The sequence below is a fragment of the Triticum urartu genome, chromosome 5 (assembly GCF_003073215.2).
Source record: "Triticum urartu cultivar G1812 chromosome 5, Tu2.1, whole genome shotgun sequence".
Classification (NCBI taxonomy): domain Eukaryota; kingdom Viridiplantae; phylum Streptophyta; class Magnoliopsida; order Poales; family Poaceae; genus Triticum; species Triticum urartu.
The window spans coordinates 512329296-512345874 of record NC_053026.1 but is presented as its reverse complement, the minus strand read 5'-3'; the positions used below and the strand labels follow the sequence as shown (position 1 = coordinate 512345874).

The window sequence follows — 16579 nt, the reverse complement described above, 5'->3', positions numbered from 1 at the left end:
TAATCTTTTCCTTCGCTCGCTCCTTACCAACCAGCACACAACAGTGTGTCGCATGTTCATTTGCAATACGGATCCGCACCAGTACGAAATAAAGACGGATCGTGTGCCATTAACATTGCACCCTAAATTGCATTTAAATATATATATATATAACATGTAAAATAACATCATATTCAAAATCCACACATTTTTCTAATCAAATTCCATATATGACATGTTAAATTGAAGTTATGATTTAAAAGATATGGTTAGTTGAAAAAAAATATTATTAATATATTGTGGGTGATTAACACAGATATCAGGGGGTTTACACAATTTACATTTAGCTAAACTGTTAATTTTCAATAAAATCATATCATGCATAACGCGCTCGAGAAATCAACTACATATGCAAACGGGACATACTATAATTTAATAGTTAAACATCTAACATATTTACTTTTATTTGCGTATGAAGTGATAATTATCAACATCACGATGGAGAGAGCATACATGTCGGTTGGGATGACCCCAATTTTCACGTTGTCCACAATCATGGGGATGAACGTATTGCAGTTGAAGCAACCGTCCTTTGTGAAGTAGTAGATGGGATTGAACATTTACGCGTTAGATGCTCTATAAAGTATTCGAGAGGAGTTGAGGAGTATCTAGGAAAAAGAAGAGACTGCCATGTGGCAGAGATCTAGGGATAAAAAAAAATCTTTGAAGGAGATAAGAATACAACTTATTTTCATGCTATGGCTAATCAGAGAAGGAAAAATTATCTTGCCCTATTAATGGGGGAGGATGGTCCTGTGACAACTAACACTGGCATGTTACAAGTAGCTACCAATTTCTATAAAAAGTTGTTTAGTTTTGAACATAAACTTAATATACATTTGGGAGAGGCGTGTTGGTCACAGGAAGAAAAAAAAATGGCAAGGAATTGGAATATGTAGAGAAGCCTTTTACTGAAGAGGAAATTAAAAATGCTATTGTGGATCTTATGCAGGTGGGGTGCCAGGTCTCTTGGAGGCTTGAGTGTCCCAAATCAGAGGGAAGTTAACATTTCACTACTGGGCTCTTGGGCCAAGAGATATTTTGCTAGCACAAATAAGGACTGGGTGTCTCCAGTTGATTATGAATATCAGACCAATAGACCTAACTTGCTTTGGACTAGAGAAAAGTTTTTCTTGGGCCTTGGCTGGTGTTAGACCTTTCTAAAATAGGTGTTGGGTGATGGTAGTAAAATTTCATTCTGGCATGACGTTTGGGTGGGAGATATCTCCTTGAAAACACAATTTTGGAATGTTTTTTCATCGATGTCAACAACAAGACTGCAACTGTGCAGCAGGTGTGGGATGGTCATACTTTGAAATTGTCTGCCATGCGGCCATGCCGCTGCCGTTCTGGCAGTTTTCGGCTTGGCCCTAAGGTTGATTGGGTAACAACGATATGATCCAAGCGAAGATGAACGAACAGACAATGTTGACGGGACGGTACCATGCACGCGACGCGAGTGGATAAAGAAAGCGGAGGGTTTATTGATACCGACGCACGGGGACATGCAGTACTACGAGAACATCGATCCATCTTACAGGACAGGACAGGACACCGCAACTGTGGCTAGCTTTACACACGGGAATCAACATGTAATAAACAATAGACAAGATAGATAGATAGATATATTTAGGCAGCAGGCTATTCTTCGTCACTGGCGGGCGAACAGGCAGCTGATGAGGCACGGAAACATTGTCGGCCAACGTAGTACGTTGTGGTTGGATGCTTCTCTCCAGCAAAGGAATCCGGACCTCCGGGGCACTGTAGGGATCCAATGGAACGTAACATGATCCTGCAAAATAAAGGAGCAAATCTCAGTTGCTGTCTGCGCACAATCAAATCTGTACAGCCTCGGCTATCACCACACAGGGCGGCAGAGATGTTCGCGTATTGTATGGCGAGGAGGTCTGCTACGGTTGCATGCTCCGTATACATCGTAGCTTCAGCCCATAGCCCCCACTGTTTCAGTTGCCTGTCTGCTAGCGATTTTCAGCGCGTGCTCGTCGTCGCGTTGCAGGCCATGTGCTCAAGAAAGCTTGGCGGCATGGCCCGAAGGAGGGAATGCGTCTGTTACTATTAGTAGTTTAAGTACTATCCCATGCCTTGGTACTACTCCGGGAGTAGTCCCCAGGAGTATCGACTCGTGTCAGCTCTTCCTACCAGAGGATCTTCCATGATTGGGTTCAGAGATCACAGAATGATGGAAGTACTCTGTTCCTATAGGAGCAAGGGACATCATCTTCCTGACCAGTGGCATTTTAATGACACTCGAACTTACATCATTCTTTCTACTTAAAACTACCATCAGTTTCATCAAGGAATATTTTCGTCAATAATTTTGTTATAAACTTTTGGCTTCTCTTTCTCTCTATCGACAATGTGAACAAGTTGATACAGGAAATGCCTTTTATGTACTCCCCCACTAATTTTTCCATCACTTACTGAAGCTGCCAAAATTCACGTGTTCAGATGTTCTATTATCCCAATGTGTTGCCACAGGTAAGTCTGAACAACGCACAGTTTCTTTATTTCAAATGTGATTCGTTTGTCATGGCTAGTCGCGACCCATCAGCAAATCTACACTCGACCAAGTGGACCCATTCTACACTAAAATTGCCACAGAAAAAGCATAATTTTATTATAAATATTGGGCTCCAAGGAAGAAGTCTTAAGAAAGCCTGAAATGGAAATCAACCATCAACAATACACCATCCATGTCGATTTGATGACCGTTGAGAAGGGTACGACATTGCTATATAATTCCAAGATCATATGAAAATAAATTCCAGGTAGTAGATTACCAGATAGAGAAAACAAACTTGTCCGCGAGCCTAGGCACCAAGCAGCGGAGGTTCCTCTGCATTACTACGTCCATTGAGCTGCTCTGGGTGGATCTTCTTCCCCAGCATCTTCTTCACGACCTACTTATTCCCACAGATGACCAATACCATCAGATGATGACATGTTAGTGACTGTTTGTTATCAAGATAGGCTAAGCTGCATAAAGCTTACTTTCCGGTGAAAAAACATGAGCAATATATAAAACACTGTCGTGTCCATGGAGTAAAGTGGCGAATTTGAACCACTTCTAGGTAAGTAACAGGCAGTGTAACACGACAAGCTAACATGAATTTGCAGAAGAACCAATGGCAACGTTTTCATAAAATGAGCATAGTTGCAACACATAAAAGATAGGGACGAAGAAAGCCATACTCGACTTAATTTTCTCGTAGCCTTCAGAGGATCTGGCATTGGCTTTATTGGCTTCTTTTTATGTGTCTTTTCCATGCACAATGTAGGTTTTGAAGTGGATGCCCCAGCAATAATAACAGTCTTCTGGTGACTCTTCTCCCCTGTATCACTTGGTGAGAATGTTTCGGCTGCAAATAGATCAGCAAGTGTAGTTCTCACTTTCTCAACCTTCTCTGCCATCAGAAGTGGTTGTTCCTGGATTTTAGAGATATCCTCCACTTCAACTTCACACATCAGGATTTCTTCCTTTACAGAACACGTGAAGTTGTATTCTTTCATCGACGATGAATGCATCCTGGCAGGTTCAATAGCAGGTTCTGGTGCACTTGGTGCTGTAGCGAATGCCTCTTCTTTGTCCTCACACTTTTCCTCTTCGTACTTCTCTTGGTCCACCTTTTCTTCATCCATGACGATGAACTCATCTTGTTCATGGCGGGCCTCAGGGGAGTTCATGTTGTGGCCAAGCGTGCCAATCGCAAGTATGCCATTAAGAAGCACATCACGGAGCAGCAGGGCTTCAGTGTCTTGCTCAGCCACACTCGCGCGCGCGCGCACAGAGTCTTCCTTCTCCATGGCTGATCCATTAAAAAATGTTGACGACATAAATAAGAACAAAGAAATGCGTGATGGCATAAAAGGAAGGTATCCAGAGTCCTGAGATGCTTACCCTTATTATCATCAATGGTGCAGTACTCCGCATTGGAATGCATCTTCCGATTCAGCCAACTGAACACCTGGTGATGCCATAAGAACACGTAGCTCATTAGCAGCATCACTAAATACAAGACCAGGGAATTGAATCTTACACACAGTTTAAGAGAAGCAGAAACTGCAAAGACATGTACTTTGCAGCATACACTATACACCGACAAATGGTGTATCAGGACAAGTTAACTGTATACCTTGAGGGCCATTCTCTATAGCCAATCTTTAGTCAGAGGTGAAAGCCAGACAGTAGCTGAGATCCTCAAATGCAAGGCCTGGTTTTATATAAGCATACTAGTCTCATAATTGAATGGTCCAGGAGACAAAAGAATGGACTTTTGGCTGCAACTGGCTTGGCCTGACTCAAGATAAGTAAATACTTTCACCGAGGTAGATATGGACACCTGTGGCACACTCATGGTAAGCAAAGGTCAGTCTCACTAATCAGAACAGGTAGCGGATGATTCAGAGATAATCCAACCGCCAAACTGTGGCACAATGCATGTGCATCCTGGGCCCTATTGACAGAATCGATCAGACCTAATTGGTTCCTGGTATCATACAAACTTCTAAGGGCTCATTTGGTTTGGAGGAAATTAAAACGTAGGAATTAGGAGTGGTATAGGAATTTGATAGGATGGCACTTGCCATCCTAAGGAATTGACTTGCCTCGTTCCTACGCGCAAAATGAGTTTTGAGTGGATGTGTAGTTTCCTCCAAAAACACAGGAAATGAGTAGTATTCTTACGAAATTCCTGTACGCATTTCCTACAAACCGAATGCATATATAGGAAATTTTCCTCCGGAATCCTTGTTCCTATGTTTTTCCTACGAAAATCCTCCAAACCGAATGAGGCCTAACAAAGTAGTCACCTCAGGTCATAGCATGGACTGGGTAGGTGAGCTTCACAGACAGGACTAAACCAGTATAGTCTTTATTCTTTAACACCTGATGAAGTCAAAATTAAGCACGTCACAAGAGTACGGATTAAATTGAAATTCATCAGTTAGGCATCTGTGCAATTCATCATCTTCTAAAAGAGAAGTAATTTCCATCTTGATGCACTTTGTTCATATTCTCAAGATTCTTGCAAAGTGACAAAGCCAAGTCTGTTATTTAATAGTAAGACGCAGATGCTTTCACTTGGGTTTTGATGTATGGTGTGTTTATGAATTGTTACACTAATTGTTCATAGAGCAGCAGCCACACAATGGCTGTTATCGCCCAACCAATTATGGCGTTCGAGTGCATACAAGGTTGCCAGAATCATGATTCTGTTGTACGACTCTACGACTTTACAATCCAAACTAACCACTCTGATTCTACAATTTTGGTTAGTCGATTCTACGTTTTAACGTTTCTGGTAGTTAAGATTCTACAATTTGCAATCCTACCATCAGAGCTCCTATCCGATTTAGAATCATGATCTATGTGTCATATCAAGCAAGTGTTGTCGTATGAACAGAGATATTCTCTTACGTTCTTATTGAAATAAGCAAATGAAGAAAAATGTTTGCAAAAGATTGGGAAATTTTTCTGCTGAAACAGGTTAGGAAATTTCAGGGACCAGGTTTGGAACAAAAATCATCTCATATACAAAAAGAAGTCGAGAAGAAAGTATATATGTGGTTTTTATTGTATCATCTCTAATTAGCTTCCCACATACAATGTACCGAAAGATGTTCTCATGACAGACCACGTGCAGCTGTTTGCTCCAAAGCTGGTCAACATTAAATAACCATGCGTGCAAGATAATACCACACTGATCAGGTAATCATCAAAATAATAATACAGGAGAATGTGTAAAGATAACCTTGTCCGTCTGACGGTTCATGAGGCGCTTTCCCTGCACAATCCCCCACCACCAGGACCATTCAGCATGGAATTGAGACCTACATATCTTTTTCGCAATGCCAGCAAGTTCCAACTTTCAGGCTGCGTCCACAATCCTTGATGGATGAAGAGAGCCCCAGGTACATACCGCCGAATCTCACAAGAGCAGAAATGCCTGTTCTACATCCATCTGTCTACAGTGACAACTTCCCGCGGACCCATATTTGTAATGCAGTAACATGTCCCCCAGTTCCATCTGGCTTGGCGCTTTATGAAATACCAGAATATTACTGTATCAAATTTTAGCACAGTTCAGCAGCTAGTTGCTCAACAGCAATCAAGAAATGGATGGAAGAACAGTAGTAGACAAGTACTGTACAGAGAGCATTAATAAGAAAGATATCACACAATGTTGCTTCTTCATCAGAATTTTAAAACATTGGACGATCATGAGTAGGGAATTCCCACTGCGAGGATGAAGATTGATACATGGACATGCCAGTTTTTCTTTTTCTTTTTTGAACTGAGAAATGGAATACCAGGTTGTGCAACATTTCACAAAAGGATGCTGTGAAACACTTGAAACAGATATTGGAAGCATTTAATTCAAGAGAAAATCAAATATTCCACGGGGGGTGAAGATCAATGATATGGAAGGAACAGAAACAAATAATTGCATTCTGGGCAAGCCAATGATACAGGACAAACACACAAAGGAAGCAAAATTCAAGTACACAACGGAGCTGAATTATCTATTTCATATACGATTTGAGGAAACAAGACAAGATCCACCTAATAAAAAGAAAACATTATTTGATAAACTTGAGGAAACGGGGGTTGCACAGGGAAAAATATTTACCATTATGAATCTAAGAAATCAGCAATATTACATATGATCAACGTAGTAACCAATATATGTGTTGTATTCCAGATTAGTTACAGAATCTATTGTTTCCTTGCAGGGAATGGACTCAAAAATCTCATCTTAAAACAATAGTCCAGTGCAATAGCAGAAGACAGAAATATAAAAATGCTCCCAACCACACTAACTGCACCATCAAGAGCAAGTGACATTAAGGCATCAGTGCTCAGCTCGAAAGTCGTCCCAGATTCGAGCAAAGCAAGACCTGCAAGCAATTCAGTTTCAGTGAAGAAAATAACCATGCAAAGGAATATTTGCTGAGAAGTTTTTAGCAATGGCATCATCTAGTTTTACCTCTAACAACAGCGAATGCGGCAGCAGCTCCGGTTTTAAGCTGGATATTATCCAGATCTCTTCTAACGGCATACCGGAATGTGACTCCAAACAATGCACAACTTATAAGAACGACCGATGATCGAAAAAACAGTTGGGGCAAACTGTGGACTTCATAGGAAGATATGGGCAAACTAGCCAGAACACCGATTATAGAGGAAATTGCTGCAGCTTTTACAGATTCAAGTCTCTCACTATCTTTATCGACATCTTCTCCACCTGAAGTATTCCAAAAGCTTCGATCCTCAAGGCTAGAAGTCAAGGTACGCTGTGCTTCATCAATCATTTCTCTTGCCTGTAGCAATTCCCGCTGTGACTCTGCAATCTTATTTAAGTAATGCAGCATTATAAACATATATATTATGAAGAAATGCATCAAGCTAGAAAAAACTGATGTCTTCTTATGACTATTGAAGGAAAGGTATTTTGATGATTACAGAACTGTACGATCATATAAAGTTGATATCACAACCAATAAATCATTCTGCTTCATCATCACGGGACCACATGATCATGGCACATGCCACTAGTACTTTATGTTTGCAGAAGAAACGGAAGCATCTCATTATCTCAGTTTACCAAACAAACAACAGGGCGTCCTGAAGCCTTGAACCAAAAAGGGTGGAAAAGTCTACTGATAGAAGCCAATATGGCACCCATCAGGCTTCTTAAAACTATCTAGACTCAACAAGTTCTTCTCTCGTCTGTGAGCAAATAAAACTCAAGTAAATTTCACACTCCCTGCATCTAGTCTGTCTATCGCAGTCCCACCGCTCTGCACGGCACACATTGCCTTGATGAACCACATGCGCCTACTGCGAGCTTCTATTGTTTGGCTAATTAAAGAGCATCATTCATCATTCCACAAGTTCGTCGGCGCCGCATTAGCTCAAACACAAGAGCGGCGGTCACCGAACATCGTAGGGACACGGTAGACAGCAGTACCACCATATGTCCATATCCACAGTAGCGTAGAATCGTGCCAGAAATAAGCAGCGGCGCACTGAGGGTGACGGTGGCGGTCCGTGCTACGTACTGCCCACTGGCCGCTCACGAACGGTCGCCCTCCTACGAATGACCCACGCAACGCCAGAGCACCGCTGGTCGAGCCGAGCAGGCAAAGCACCGAACAGGTTACGTGCAGCCGCGGCGTATGATGTCGCGTACCTCGTCCCGGCGCCTCTCGAGGCGGCGGACCTCCTCGGTGGCGAGGCGGGCGGCGGCCTCCTGGCGCTCGATGTCCGCGAGCTTGGCACGGGCGAGCTCCACGCGGCGCTCGGCGGCCTCGACCCCGTCCAGCAGCGCCCGGTTCTCCTCGCGCCGCAGCAGCTCGTCCACCTTCTCCCCGACCGCCGAGCTCAGCCACTCCGCGCCGGGGGCGCCCTCGCCCGCGCCCTCGCCGGGGGCGCACCTCCCGCGGACGCCGCGAAGGTGGCGGCATCGCGCGGCGAGCGGCCTCGCGGGGACGAGAGGGGGCGGGATGAGCGGGCGGAGGAGCGGCGCGTGTGGCATCGTCGTTTCTCGGCTACTGCGTGCCCAGCTCTGCCGCGGTTTGGATTGGACGAGGGCGGCGAGGAGTTCCACTCACCGTCTGCCGCTCACTGCACGTGGGACCCACACAAAAAACAGACAGAGTGCCCCTAGGCAACGGCCTCTGGAAGAACGTTTTATTTCAAAAACAAATAAAACATGGAAGAATGTTTTATTTCAAAAAAACAAAAAAAGACATGAAAATACAGCAATATAAGTAGTGTAGATACTGCATTTGCATTATGCAGCCCTGTTTGGACAGTTGAAATTTCGACAGAAACGGCTCGAAATTCCCACAAGAATGAGAAAAACATACATGTCCTCGTAGCATAAGAAACTTTGACAGGAGACATACAACATGAACATATATGAATTGTCACAAGAATTTGCAGGGGAGGTCCAGCTGTGTTACCATGCTTCTCTTTGATACTCTGCTGTTTGTTGCTCTATAGCACCAGATGTCAACAGCAAGGTAAAACAAGGAAACACAAAGGAAAGACCAATAACTGAGAAGATGGCCAAGGTTTATCAGCATCCGGGAAGACCTTCAGTAGCCCCACACATGGTTCACATTCAGCAGCAATCAATCCATTTGCACGCAGCTGGTTAGGATCAACGGCCTGTAAATCAAACGATGCAGAGAGGTTTAGCTTACAGAATTTACGATGCAGAACAAGTTTCAGTCTATTTGCACCCCACCCAGCGTGCTACTTGGTAGGAGTATAATTGTTCTGCGGGCATTTTTCCGACTAAGCAGACATAACATATGTTGTTGCAAATACAAATAACCCATCTCAGTCAAAGTAGCTCGAATAAGTATATGAACATTCTCGGACCTAAATGTTATGATTAGGGAGCATAGTTGAAGCGTACTGGATTCTGATTTCTGACTAACCTAAGTCAAAGGTCTGCTTCTATTTCACATTATGAACATGTATCCAGACCTCAACAAGTGATTGTCTGAAATGTCACACAAGTTTGCACAAGCATAAGCTTCTGGTACATGTCTGTAGGAACCATGTAAACAAATTAGGAATTGTTTGGATTCCTCTTATCTCACCAACGTGACTTTGAGGGCAGGTAATCATGTAACCAAATTTGAACCTGTTCGAATGTGACTTCTCTACGATAGTTTTACTCTTAAATGGGTTTAAAAGTTGAGTGTAGTCTAAGTCTAATTGTTTCTAGCAGGAATACAACTCCTAGTATTAAGAATACAGCTCATATAAAGAATAGTACACTCTTATGTTTCGACGTTGATTATTATTATTATTGGTCTTCTTGCTACCATAGAACTAACTGTAATAATTCTACAGGATTTGCAGCATTACACGCATTATTACATTCAGAAACAAACAAGTTAAGAGCCACTGGTTTAATCTGAAAACAGAAGCCGGCCAACATCCATGACTAAACTCCTCTAAGATAATACAAATTTATCTCAATATTGCCTCCAACTCTGAAATATTCCCCATTGTACATATGTCTACACAGGTGATACATTCATATGTTATAAAGAATCTAACCATACACTACTAGGAAACGTATAACTAATCTGATCTGAATTCATGGGATATTTGGAAATTTGACAAAATGTGCTGGCACAGTTCTTCCATATGATACCTGACCTTACTCACTATTGCAGCAATCTCAAATCAGTACGGCAAGAAAGAGGCTAATTAAGCTTCAGAGTTCAGAGAGATTGCGACGAATTGCATATAATACCTAAATAAATATTGTCTGCATTCACCAAAGTATTATTAGTTCCTATGATCAAGTTCAACAAGTGTGTTCTGTTAGTGTTCACAACCGCAACCAAAGATAACAGTTAACTGGCACACAAAAGATCTTCATGAAGTGTCTATTATACAGAATTGACATGGTAAATTTTAGCAACAGCAAGCCCAGGGATCAAATTTACCTTTTCTTACTTCATGTCAGCATCACTGTTCTTCAATGATCTGGGTAACCTTTCTCAGGCTGGCACCAAGCTGGGGAAGACCCAAACCGGAGGTCTGAGAGGTGAATCGCTGTTCAGGGGTGGTGCGCCCACATATTCAGCATAGCAGACATCACAAGTTCCATTAACCAAGGAATACTCGAACCATTCACCCAAGCGTCGCCCAGCTGCATATATGCAATCACCTCGAATCTCAGGGAAACCTGGGCCGATGCAAGCCGCGAATCCATGGAACCCAAGAAACAATGTTCGCCCACCCAAGCTTGTTATCATCACCCACTTTCCCTCCCCGGGCACCCACCGGAAAACACGGTACACAACCGTCTCTGCCTGCTCCTCGCTGATGAGCAACACCTCGCCGTCGCACTCCCCAAGCATGAACCGCTCCCCCACCGGCCTGTTCTCCTCATCATACTCTCCTCCAAGGAATGACAGCTCCAGCGAACTTTCGGACAGCTCCAGCGTGGCGAGACGGAGGCCAACCAGGGCGTAGAGGGTGGCGTCAACGAAGATCAAATCGTCGAACACGTGGGGCGCATCGGCGGTGGCCACACGCCAGAGCGCATCCCCGGGGCGGCAGTGCTGGACGGTGGACCTGCCGGGCAGGAAGAGCACGACGAGGAGGTCGGCAGAGAGGATGGCCCGGGAGAAGGGGGTGGGGACCCTGGGGAGGCGCTGCTGGTCGCCGGTGAAGAGGTGGAGGAGGAGGAGCCTGGGGGGGTACTGGGCGGCCGCGGTGGTGGCGGTGACGAGGAAGCCGTGGGCGTAGAGGAGGGTGAAGCGGGAGGGGGGCAGGTGGTGGCCCCAGGGGAGGCGGAAGCGGTGGAGGCGGCGGAGGCGGGGGTGGAAGAGCGCCTCGGCGAAGGAGGGGTAGAGGGAGACGAGGAGGAGCGGGGCCTGGGAGGCGAGGTGGGGGCGGGACGCCGGGAGGAGGGCGCGGTAGTCACGGCAGGAGGCGCGGAGGGAGAAGAAGTCCTCCAGGGAGGTCAGGCGACGGGCGATGTCTGGGAGGAGGTCTGCCGGAGGGGACGGCGTGTGGCCGGAGGCCTCGGCGGTCGACGAAGAGGAGGAGGCGACCGCCGGTGGTGCGTGCCGACGCCGACGCTTCTCCATCGCCATTTCTCCCGTCATTTTTCAGCTCTTTTTCCCCTTCTTTTTCCCTGTCACCCAAAGGAGACCGATAGAAACGGGGAAGACTCTCCCGCACCGTCATTGGCTGTGGGCACCGCCAGTGTTTTTTTTAACACAAGTACAAACAAAATCGCTCATCATATGGCATACACTTACCCTATGTACATATATACGCACATCCTATCCCTATGAACACCTTTGAGAAACTGAGCCGTTATATTATTTTAAGATTTATGAAGTCATCATAGACGTCTCGTAGTCGTCGTCGACGAAAACGTCTCATCCCATTGAAAACGCATCGTTGAAAATTCTGAAATAAATCCAGAAATAATGCGAGCACCAGAACTTGAACCCTGAAAACTAGCAATTTTGTGCCTGCCCAGATATGGAGTGTTCGGTTGCATATTGTGACAGTCTGGCTTATTAGAGATGATAGACTATTCATATCAATAAGGAATTTCTTTTTTTTCGGAGTCCATTCGGATAGAACTCCTAAGTTAAGCGTGCTCAGTTTGAAGTAGTTTTAGGATAGGTGACCGACCGAAAAGTTGCTCAAGAGAATCCAGCTAATTAAAGTAAGAATTGTTGCCATGCAGTACCCAGATGACCCATTCCTAGCGCTTGGGCCAGGCTAATCAAGGTGCCTGGGTCAACAGCCAGTCTAAGCAAAGCTTTCAGGTTGCCAGGCCAGGCGAGCGACTAGCGGCGCTAAGGATGGGATCCGACGGGAAAAGGGCTGGGATGGCCGGATCTGTAGGCGAAGGAAAGACCCAGCCGGTGGCGAGAAAGCAGCCCTGGCGGCGGTGGTAGGGTTTGACAGAGAGAACGAGGAGAGGGTTAGCAAACGAGGGAGAGGTGAGAGGGAAAACGATTCGGTCAAAGCCCCGAGGGGTTCGTGCGCCTATACGTGGAGGTCGAATCGTTTTCCTAGGTAGTGACATATTGATTGTAAATAGGTGAAACTCCAGATTCTTCTAAACGTGGAGCTCGGCTTTCCTGGCTTTGCCAAATTGCACTACAACCCGAGTTAGCTTCCGAGAATTTTAGCTTCTTAGAGCTAATGCATTCGGCCCGATTTTCAGTTCGGAGTTTGTGAAGCTGAGAATTGAAGAGGTTAAGAACAGGTCTTAACTTTGTACTACACCAGTGTCAAGTGTTTTCGAGGCGTACCAGCGGATCAGAGAGAGTACTAAAGTCCACACACTTAAAAACTCATATAAACTCCATATCTTCACGCTTAAAATTCGGAATTACTGTGCACACAATACTCCAATCGATGGCTGCAGCCTGTAGAACAGATGTGATGGATAGATGTAAATTTTGTGTCGGACGAGAATCGTACTGAAATGATCGTGTGTGTATAGTGGCACTGCTTAAAATTGAAGAGAATGGATTTCTACAAAAGGAGTAAAATTCAACCAGCGCCAATATTTTTTTACTGAAGAAACAACAGAGTTCTGAAGTAATAATCGCACACGATTTACTTTTTCAGGTACTACCGTAATGCTTTTCATTCTTACACAGGACGTACTAGTGAGCCAAAAAATGTAACTGCTCCAGTAGTATACAGGTGGTTCCAGCTATCATGAACACAAGGGTAAAAATACAACAGCACAGGTACATTATGACTTTGCTTCGGAACCGGAGGCATCGGAGCTGAGGGTGACGCACGGGAACCAGTATCTACGCTTGCCATCCCTGTGCCCGTCATCGATCATAGCAAGTCCCTCCTGATCACACAACAGAGCTTCATGGGTTAGAAATCGCCGATTTTGGCACAGTGTAGGTCCCGGTCGAGAGTGAATATATCAGAGTTCCAACATAACTTTCATTCTAAAAAAACAGAGCTTCTTTTCTTTCCTTTTGGCGAGGGAATGAACCATGTAGATTGCTATCGTAAAGAGAAAATCCAGAGGCGGTGTTTACCTTTAGCAAAGTTTCAAGGGCATCGATTGCACGGCCAGTTGACCATGAGAAGTCCTTCTCAACTTGTTCTACAGTGACATAGCCTTTAGCCTGCATGTGAATGATGTTACAACTAGAGTAATGTGGTATTATGGTATAGGTCACACCAGTTTATGCATGTTCTCAGTTTGATAGGTTCTATCAACCTATGTCTTGCTTGTCTAGTACCTAACCGGCAAAAGAGCTATAAAATGTACTGTATGGGGATTTTGTCTTTCAACATATGCCAATTGATATGCTTGTATTGTAACATTGTGTCAGAAAACACAAACCTGAGCTAGTTCAAGTATTCCATTATGATCTTTATTTAACTCAGTAGGAACCGATCGCACAAGCTTTTTCTTCCCAACAGAAATTACTTCAAAACCACTACCAAGGACCTGCAAGTTCACATATGAAGCATTACAAGAGCCAGAAAGCTATAAAAGTATATCAAATAACACTGTGCCAAAAAAAACTGTACTGGGCAAGGATTATCCATTAATTACAATGCAAACTCTAAAATGATGTGAAGCATCAATTTCTCAAACATATTATTCGACAATATAAGCTTATAAGACTGACCTTCAGCTTACTTATAGCACGTAAACAGTCATCTGACGACAATGAACCAAGATCAGTTTTTCTTTTCTGGCAGAGAAGTTTGCGGAGTTCTAGCAAGTCAATAAGGCCACCATTATGCGATCTTGTTGCTATGCATATGTCAACGATCTGAACACCTGCCATGATAGAGATGGATGTTAAGCTGAGCATAAAAAGGTATAAGAGAAACTTACAAGATCCAAAGAATATCAAAGGAAGCTTAAGTATACTAACCCAATTCATAGTAGAAGTCACCGATTCCTAGGAGCTCTGCCCAAACTCCTTTATTGGATGCCAATGGATCTACTCCAACTTTTGCACACATTTCATGAAACTGCTGTCTAAATACTGAATTTTTACGGATGTCACTCTGCACTAGCACAATTGTGTACATAGCATTAGCAGAGGTAATTGAAATATGCTTTGCCATTAGAAATTTATTCTCATCTCTTGTAGCACATGCAGATAAAAATGTAATACCACCACACTGGAATTATGCCATGAGAAGAATGAAATCTAGAACTATCAGCTATCACAAAAAATAGCAATTAATTACACCTAAATGATATTAGATGGTACGAAATAAAGTTCTACTTGGTGTTCTCTGGATCCAGACAGGCGTTTTTATACTAAGCTTGAGACACTTATTTTGGGACGGAGGGAGTATTAGGTTTCACTTGGTTTGATAAGGAGGTGATTAACTGATCAATTGACCAAACCCCGGGGTAATACTTGTCACTAAAATAGTACTCCCTCCGTCCCATAATGTAAGACGTTTTCCGACACTAGTGTAGTGTCAAAAAACGTCCTACATTATGGGACAAAGGGAGTAGAAATCAACAAATGAAGTTGCTGACATTGTTTTTTTTTCTCCATAAACCATAAATGTAACATATAGCCTTCTAAATGTACAGTACAATCTGCTGGATGCAAATTTGATAAGGTGTGCCATGATGGAAATTATCAAAATGGCTGATTTTCCCCCCTCTTGACATCTTTCCCAATAGCATAGCAATATTAGTCAGATCGGAGTATACACGAGCAATTCCGCACACCACACAAAAAATGGCAACAGCACATTATGTTTGCTCCCCTTTCGAAGTTTGATTGACAACTTTAATTCATATAGAAGCAGTAAGTAGACTGTTTTCAGTTTTGCCAAAAATAGTCATTCCGTTTGTGATTGTTAGAATCCAGCAGATTGCAGATACAAACAGGTACGGAAGATAGCGAGATCGATAGGTAGATCAGAAAAATAGTTAGTATCATCATGTCAATTCAGTGGAACTACCGTAAGCAATTTGTCCCCTCCACTTCAATTCCCCTCAACTACCGCGAGCAACGAATTACCTTATGCTTCCGAGCGAATTCTTCGAGCTGCGACCTGAAGGTCGCGAGCTGCTCCTGCATGACATCCGTCCTGACCTTGGCCACATTCTCCCCGACCAGACGGAATTTGTCCTGGAAGTTCCCAAGCACAGTCGCATCTCAGGATCCAAAAGGATGAAAACCCACGCGCCATAAAGGCTAACCAGTAGAAGAATTTGCACGTACGCGAGTCGCCGCCGCGTTCTGCAAGCCGGCGATCCCCGGCCGCCTCCTCATGCTCCTCCTCCTGCCGCACCCCTTCCGCCCGGTGTCCCGGAGGCGGCGCGCCTACGGGAGGTGGGAGATCGGATGGTGCTAGGTCCTGAGCGCGGGGTGGGGTGGGAGGGGCAGCCGGGCAGGGGCGTGCAGTGAAGCCTACGAGGGCGACGGAAGGGTAGGTGGCGTGGCGGTGGAGGGGCGAGCTGCGATGAGCGGTGGCGGAGACTGGAAGCCTGCCGACGGCGAGGGGTCAACGAAGGATGGGCTGGGTTGAGTTTTTTTTTTTAGAACAAATATGGGCTAAGTGTGGCTCGGCCTTCGGCGATGGTCTCCGCGCACCACGAACGTCATGAGCCCAGCCCAACTGACTGGAGGCTTTCTGTTTTTTTTTCCTATTTGTCTTTTCACACTTACATATTTTTGCTGCTTCTTTATTTTTTTCTGTTCTTTCTATTTATTTTGTCTCTTTTAAGGCCAAAAAGGGAAGCAAATTTTAAAAAAGGACCAAATAAGGAATTTTCTCAAAGAAGAACCATCTATATGTTGTAGCTTGACTGCGCTGAAGCTGTGCATAACGTGCACGGACATGTACATGTGCTGAACTAGTGAATTAGATGAGGCAGACGAGCATACACGTTCCATGCCTTGATTGCTCCTTTTCCTTGCCAGTACTAGTGAATTAGACGAGCCTTTGGTTTGCATGATCTTGTGAGAAGAATGTGAAATCGGCTAATTTGCA

General features: G+C 44.3%; 4 protein-coding genes across 6 annotated transcripts; all 4 read right to left on the bottom strand.

Moving 5' to 3' along the window:
* Window positions 1-1503: 1503 nt before the first annotated feature.
* Window positions 1504-6120, bottom strand: LOC125510235 (protein TILLER ANGLE CONTROL 1). Of its 3 annotated transcripts, none has more exons than XM_048675358.1 (6): window positions 5811-6120; window positions 4194-4400; window positions 3959-4025; window positions 3253-3866; window positions 2841-2960; window positions 1504-1831 (listed from the first exon to the last, which is right to left on the bottom strand). In XM_048675358.1, exons 2-5 carry the CDS (start codon window positions 4203-4205, stop codon window positions 2871-2873), a joined length of 783 nt encoding a protein of 260 aa, XP_048531315.1. In that variant the 5' UTR covers window positions 4206-4400; window positions 5811-6120; the 3' UTR covers window positions 1504-1831; window positions 2841-2870. The 3 variants fall into 3 exon arrangements, with proteins under 3 accessions (XP_048531315.1, XP_048531314.1, XP_048531313.1); XM_048675357.1 differs by lacking the exon at window positions 4194-4400 and having other exon boundaries at window positions 5811-5897; window positions 5979-6120; XM_048675356.1 differs by lacking the exon at window positions 4194-4400.
* A 547-nt stretch (window positions 6121-6667) lies between these two features.
* On the bottom strand, window positions 6668-8678 carry LOC125510234. Its single transcript, XM_048675355.1, has 3 exons — window positions 8253-8678; window positions 7047-7410; window positions 6668-6957 (listed from the first exon to the last, which is right to left on the bottom strand). The coding sequence occupies exons 1-3, from the start codon at window positions 8595-8597 to the stop codon at window positions 6776-6778; spliced, it is 891 nt and encodes a 296-aa protein (XP_048531312.1). The 5' UTR covers window positions 8598-8678; the 3' UTR covers window positions 6668-6775.
* A 135-nt stretch (window positions 8679-8813) lies between these two features.
* LOC125510233 lies at window positions 8814-11775 on the bottom strand. Its single transcript, XM_048675354.1, has 2 exons — window positions 10537-11775; window positions 8814-9235 (listed from the first exon to the last, which is right to left on the bottom strand). The coding sequence occupies exon 1, from the start codon at window positions 11704-11706 to the stop codon at window positions 10591-10593; it is 1116 nt and encodes a 371-aa protein (XP_048531311.1). The 5' UTR covers window positions 11707-11775; the 3' UTR covers window positions 8814-9235; window positions 10537-10590.
* A 1339-nt stretch (window positions 11776-13114) lies between these two features.
* Window positions 13115-16116, bottom strand: LOC125510232 (vacuolar protein sorting-associated protein 22 homolog 1). Its single transcript, XM_048675353.1, has 7 exons — window positions 15808-16116; window positions 15604-15714; window positions 14488-14623; window positions 14236-14390; window positions 13944-14051; window positions 13633-13722; window positions 13115-13436 (listed from the first exon to the last, which is right to left on the bottom strand). The coding sequence occupies exons 1-7, from the start codon at window positions 15856-15858 to the stop codon at window positions 13329-13331; spliced, it is 759 nt and encodes a 252-aa protein (XP_048531310.1). The 5' UTR covers window positions 15859-16116; the 3' UTR covers window positions 13115-13328.
* Window positions 16117-16579: the final 463 nt, after the last annotated feature.

What these genes read in the sequence shown, in the direction of transcription:
- LOC125510233 (XM_048675354.1), bottom strand. Translation starts at nt 11,706, where the DNA reads ATGACGGGAGAAATGGCGATGGAGAAGCGTCGGCGTCGGCACGCACCA.
- LOC125510235 (XM_048675356.1), bottom strand. Translation starts at nt 5,831, where the DNA reads ATGAACCGTCAGACGGACAAG. An exon ending in TGAACCGTCAGACGGACAAG is followed by an intron (nt 4,026 to 5,810) that starts GTTATCTTTACA and finishes TGGCATCACCAG; the next exon opens with GTGTTCAGTTGGCTGAATCG. An exon ending in CTACGAGAAAATTAAGTCGA is followed by an intron (nt 2,961 to 3,252) that starts GTATGGCTTTCT and finishes GGGAATAAGTAG; the next exon opens with GTCGTGAAGAAGATGCTGGG.
- LOC125510232 (XM_048675353.1), bottom strand. Translation starts at nt 15,858, where the DNA reads ATGAGGAGGCGGCCGGGGATCGCCGGCTTGCAGAACGCGGCGGCGACT. An exon ending in GTGCTATAAGTAAGCTGAAG is followed by an intron (nt 14,052 to 14,235) that starts GTCAGTCTTATA and finishes GTGAACTTGCAG; the next exon opens with GTCCTTGGTAGTGGTTTTGA. An exon ending in CCCTTGAAACTTTGCTAAAG is followed by an intron (nt 13,437 to 13,632) that starts GTAAACACCGCC and finishes TTGTGTGATCAG; the next exon opens with GAGGGACTTGCTATGATCGA.
- LOC125510234 (XM_048675355.1), bottom strand. Translation starts at nt 8,597, where the DNA reads ATGCCACACGCGCCGCTCCTCCGCCCGCTCATCCCGCCCCCTCTCGTC. An exon ending in TCGAGAGGCGCCGGGACGAG is followed by an intron (nt 7,411 to 8,252) that starts GTACGCGACATC and finishes TACTTAAATAAG; the next exon opens with ATTGCAGAGTCACAGCGGGA. An exon ending in CGCATTCGCTGTTGTTAGAG is followed by an intron (nt 6,958 to 7,046) that starts GTAAAACTAGAT and finishes AATTGCTTGCAG; the next exon opens with GTCTTGCTTTGCTCGAATCT.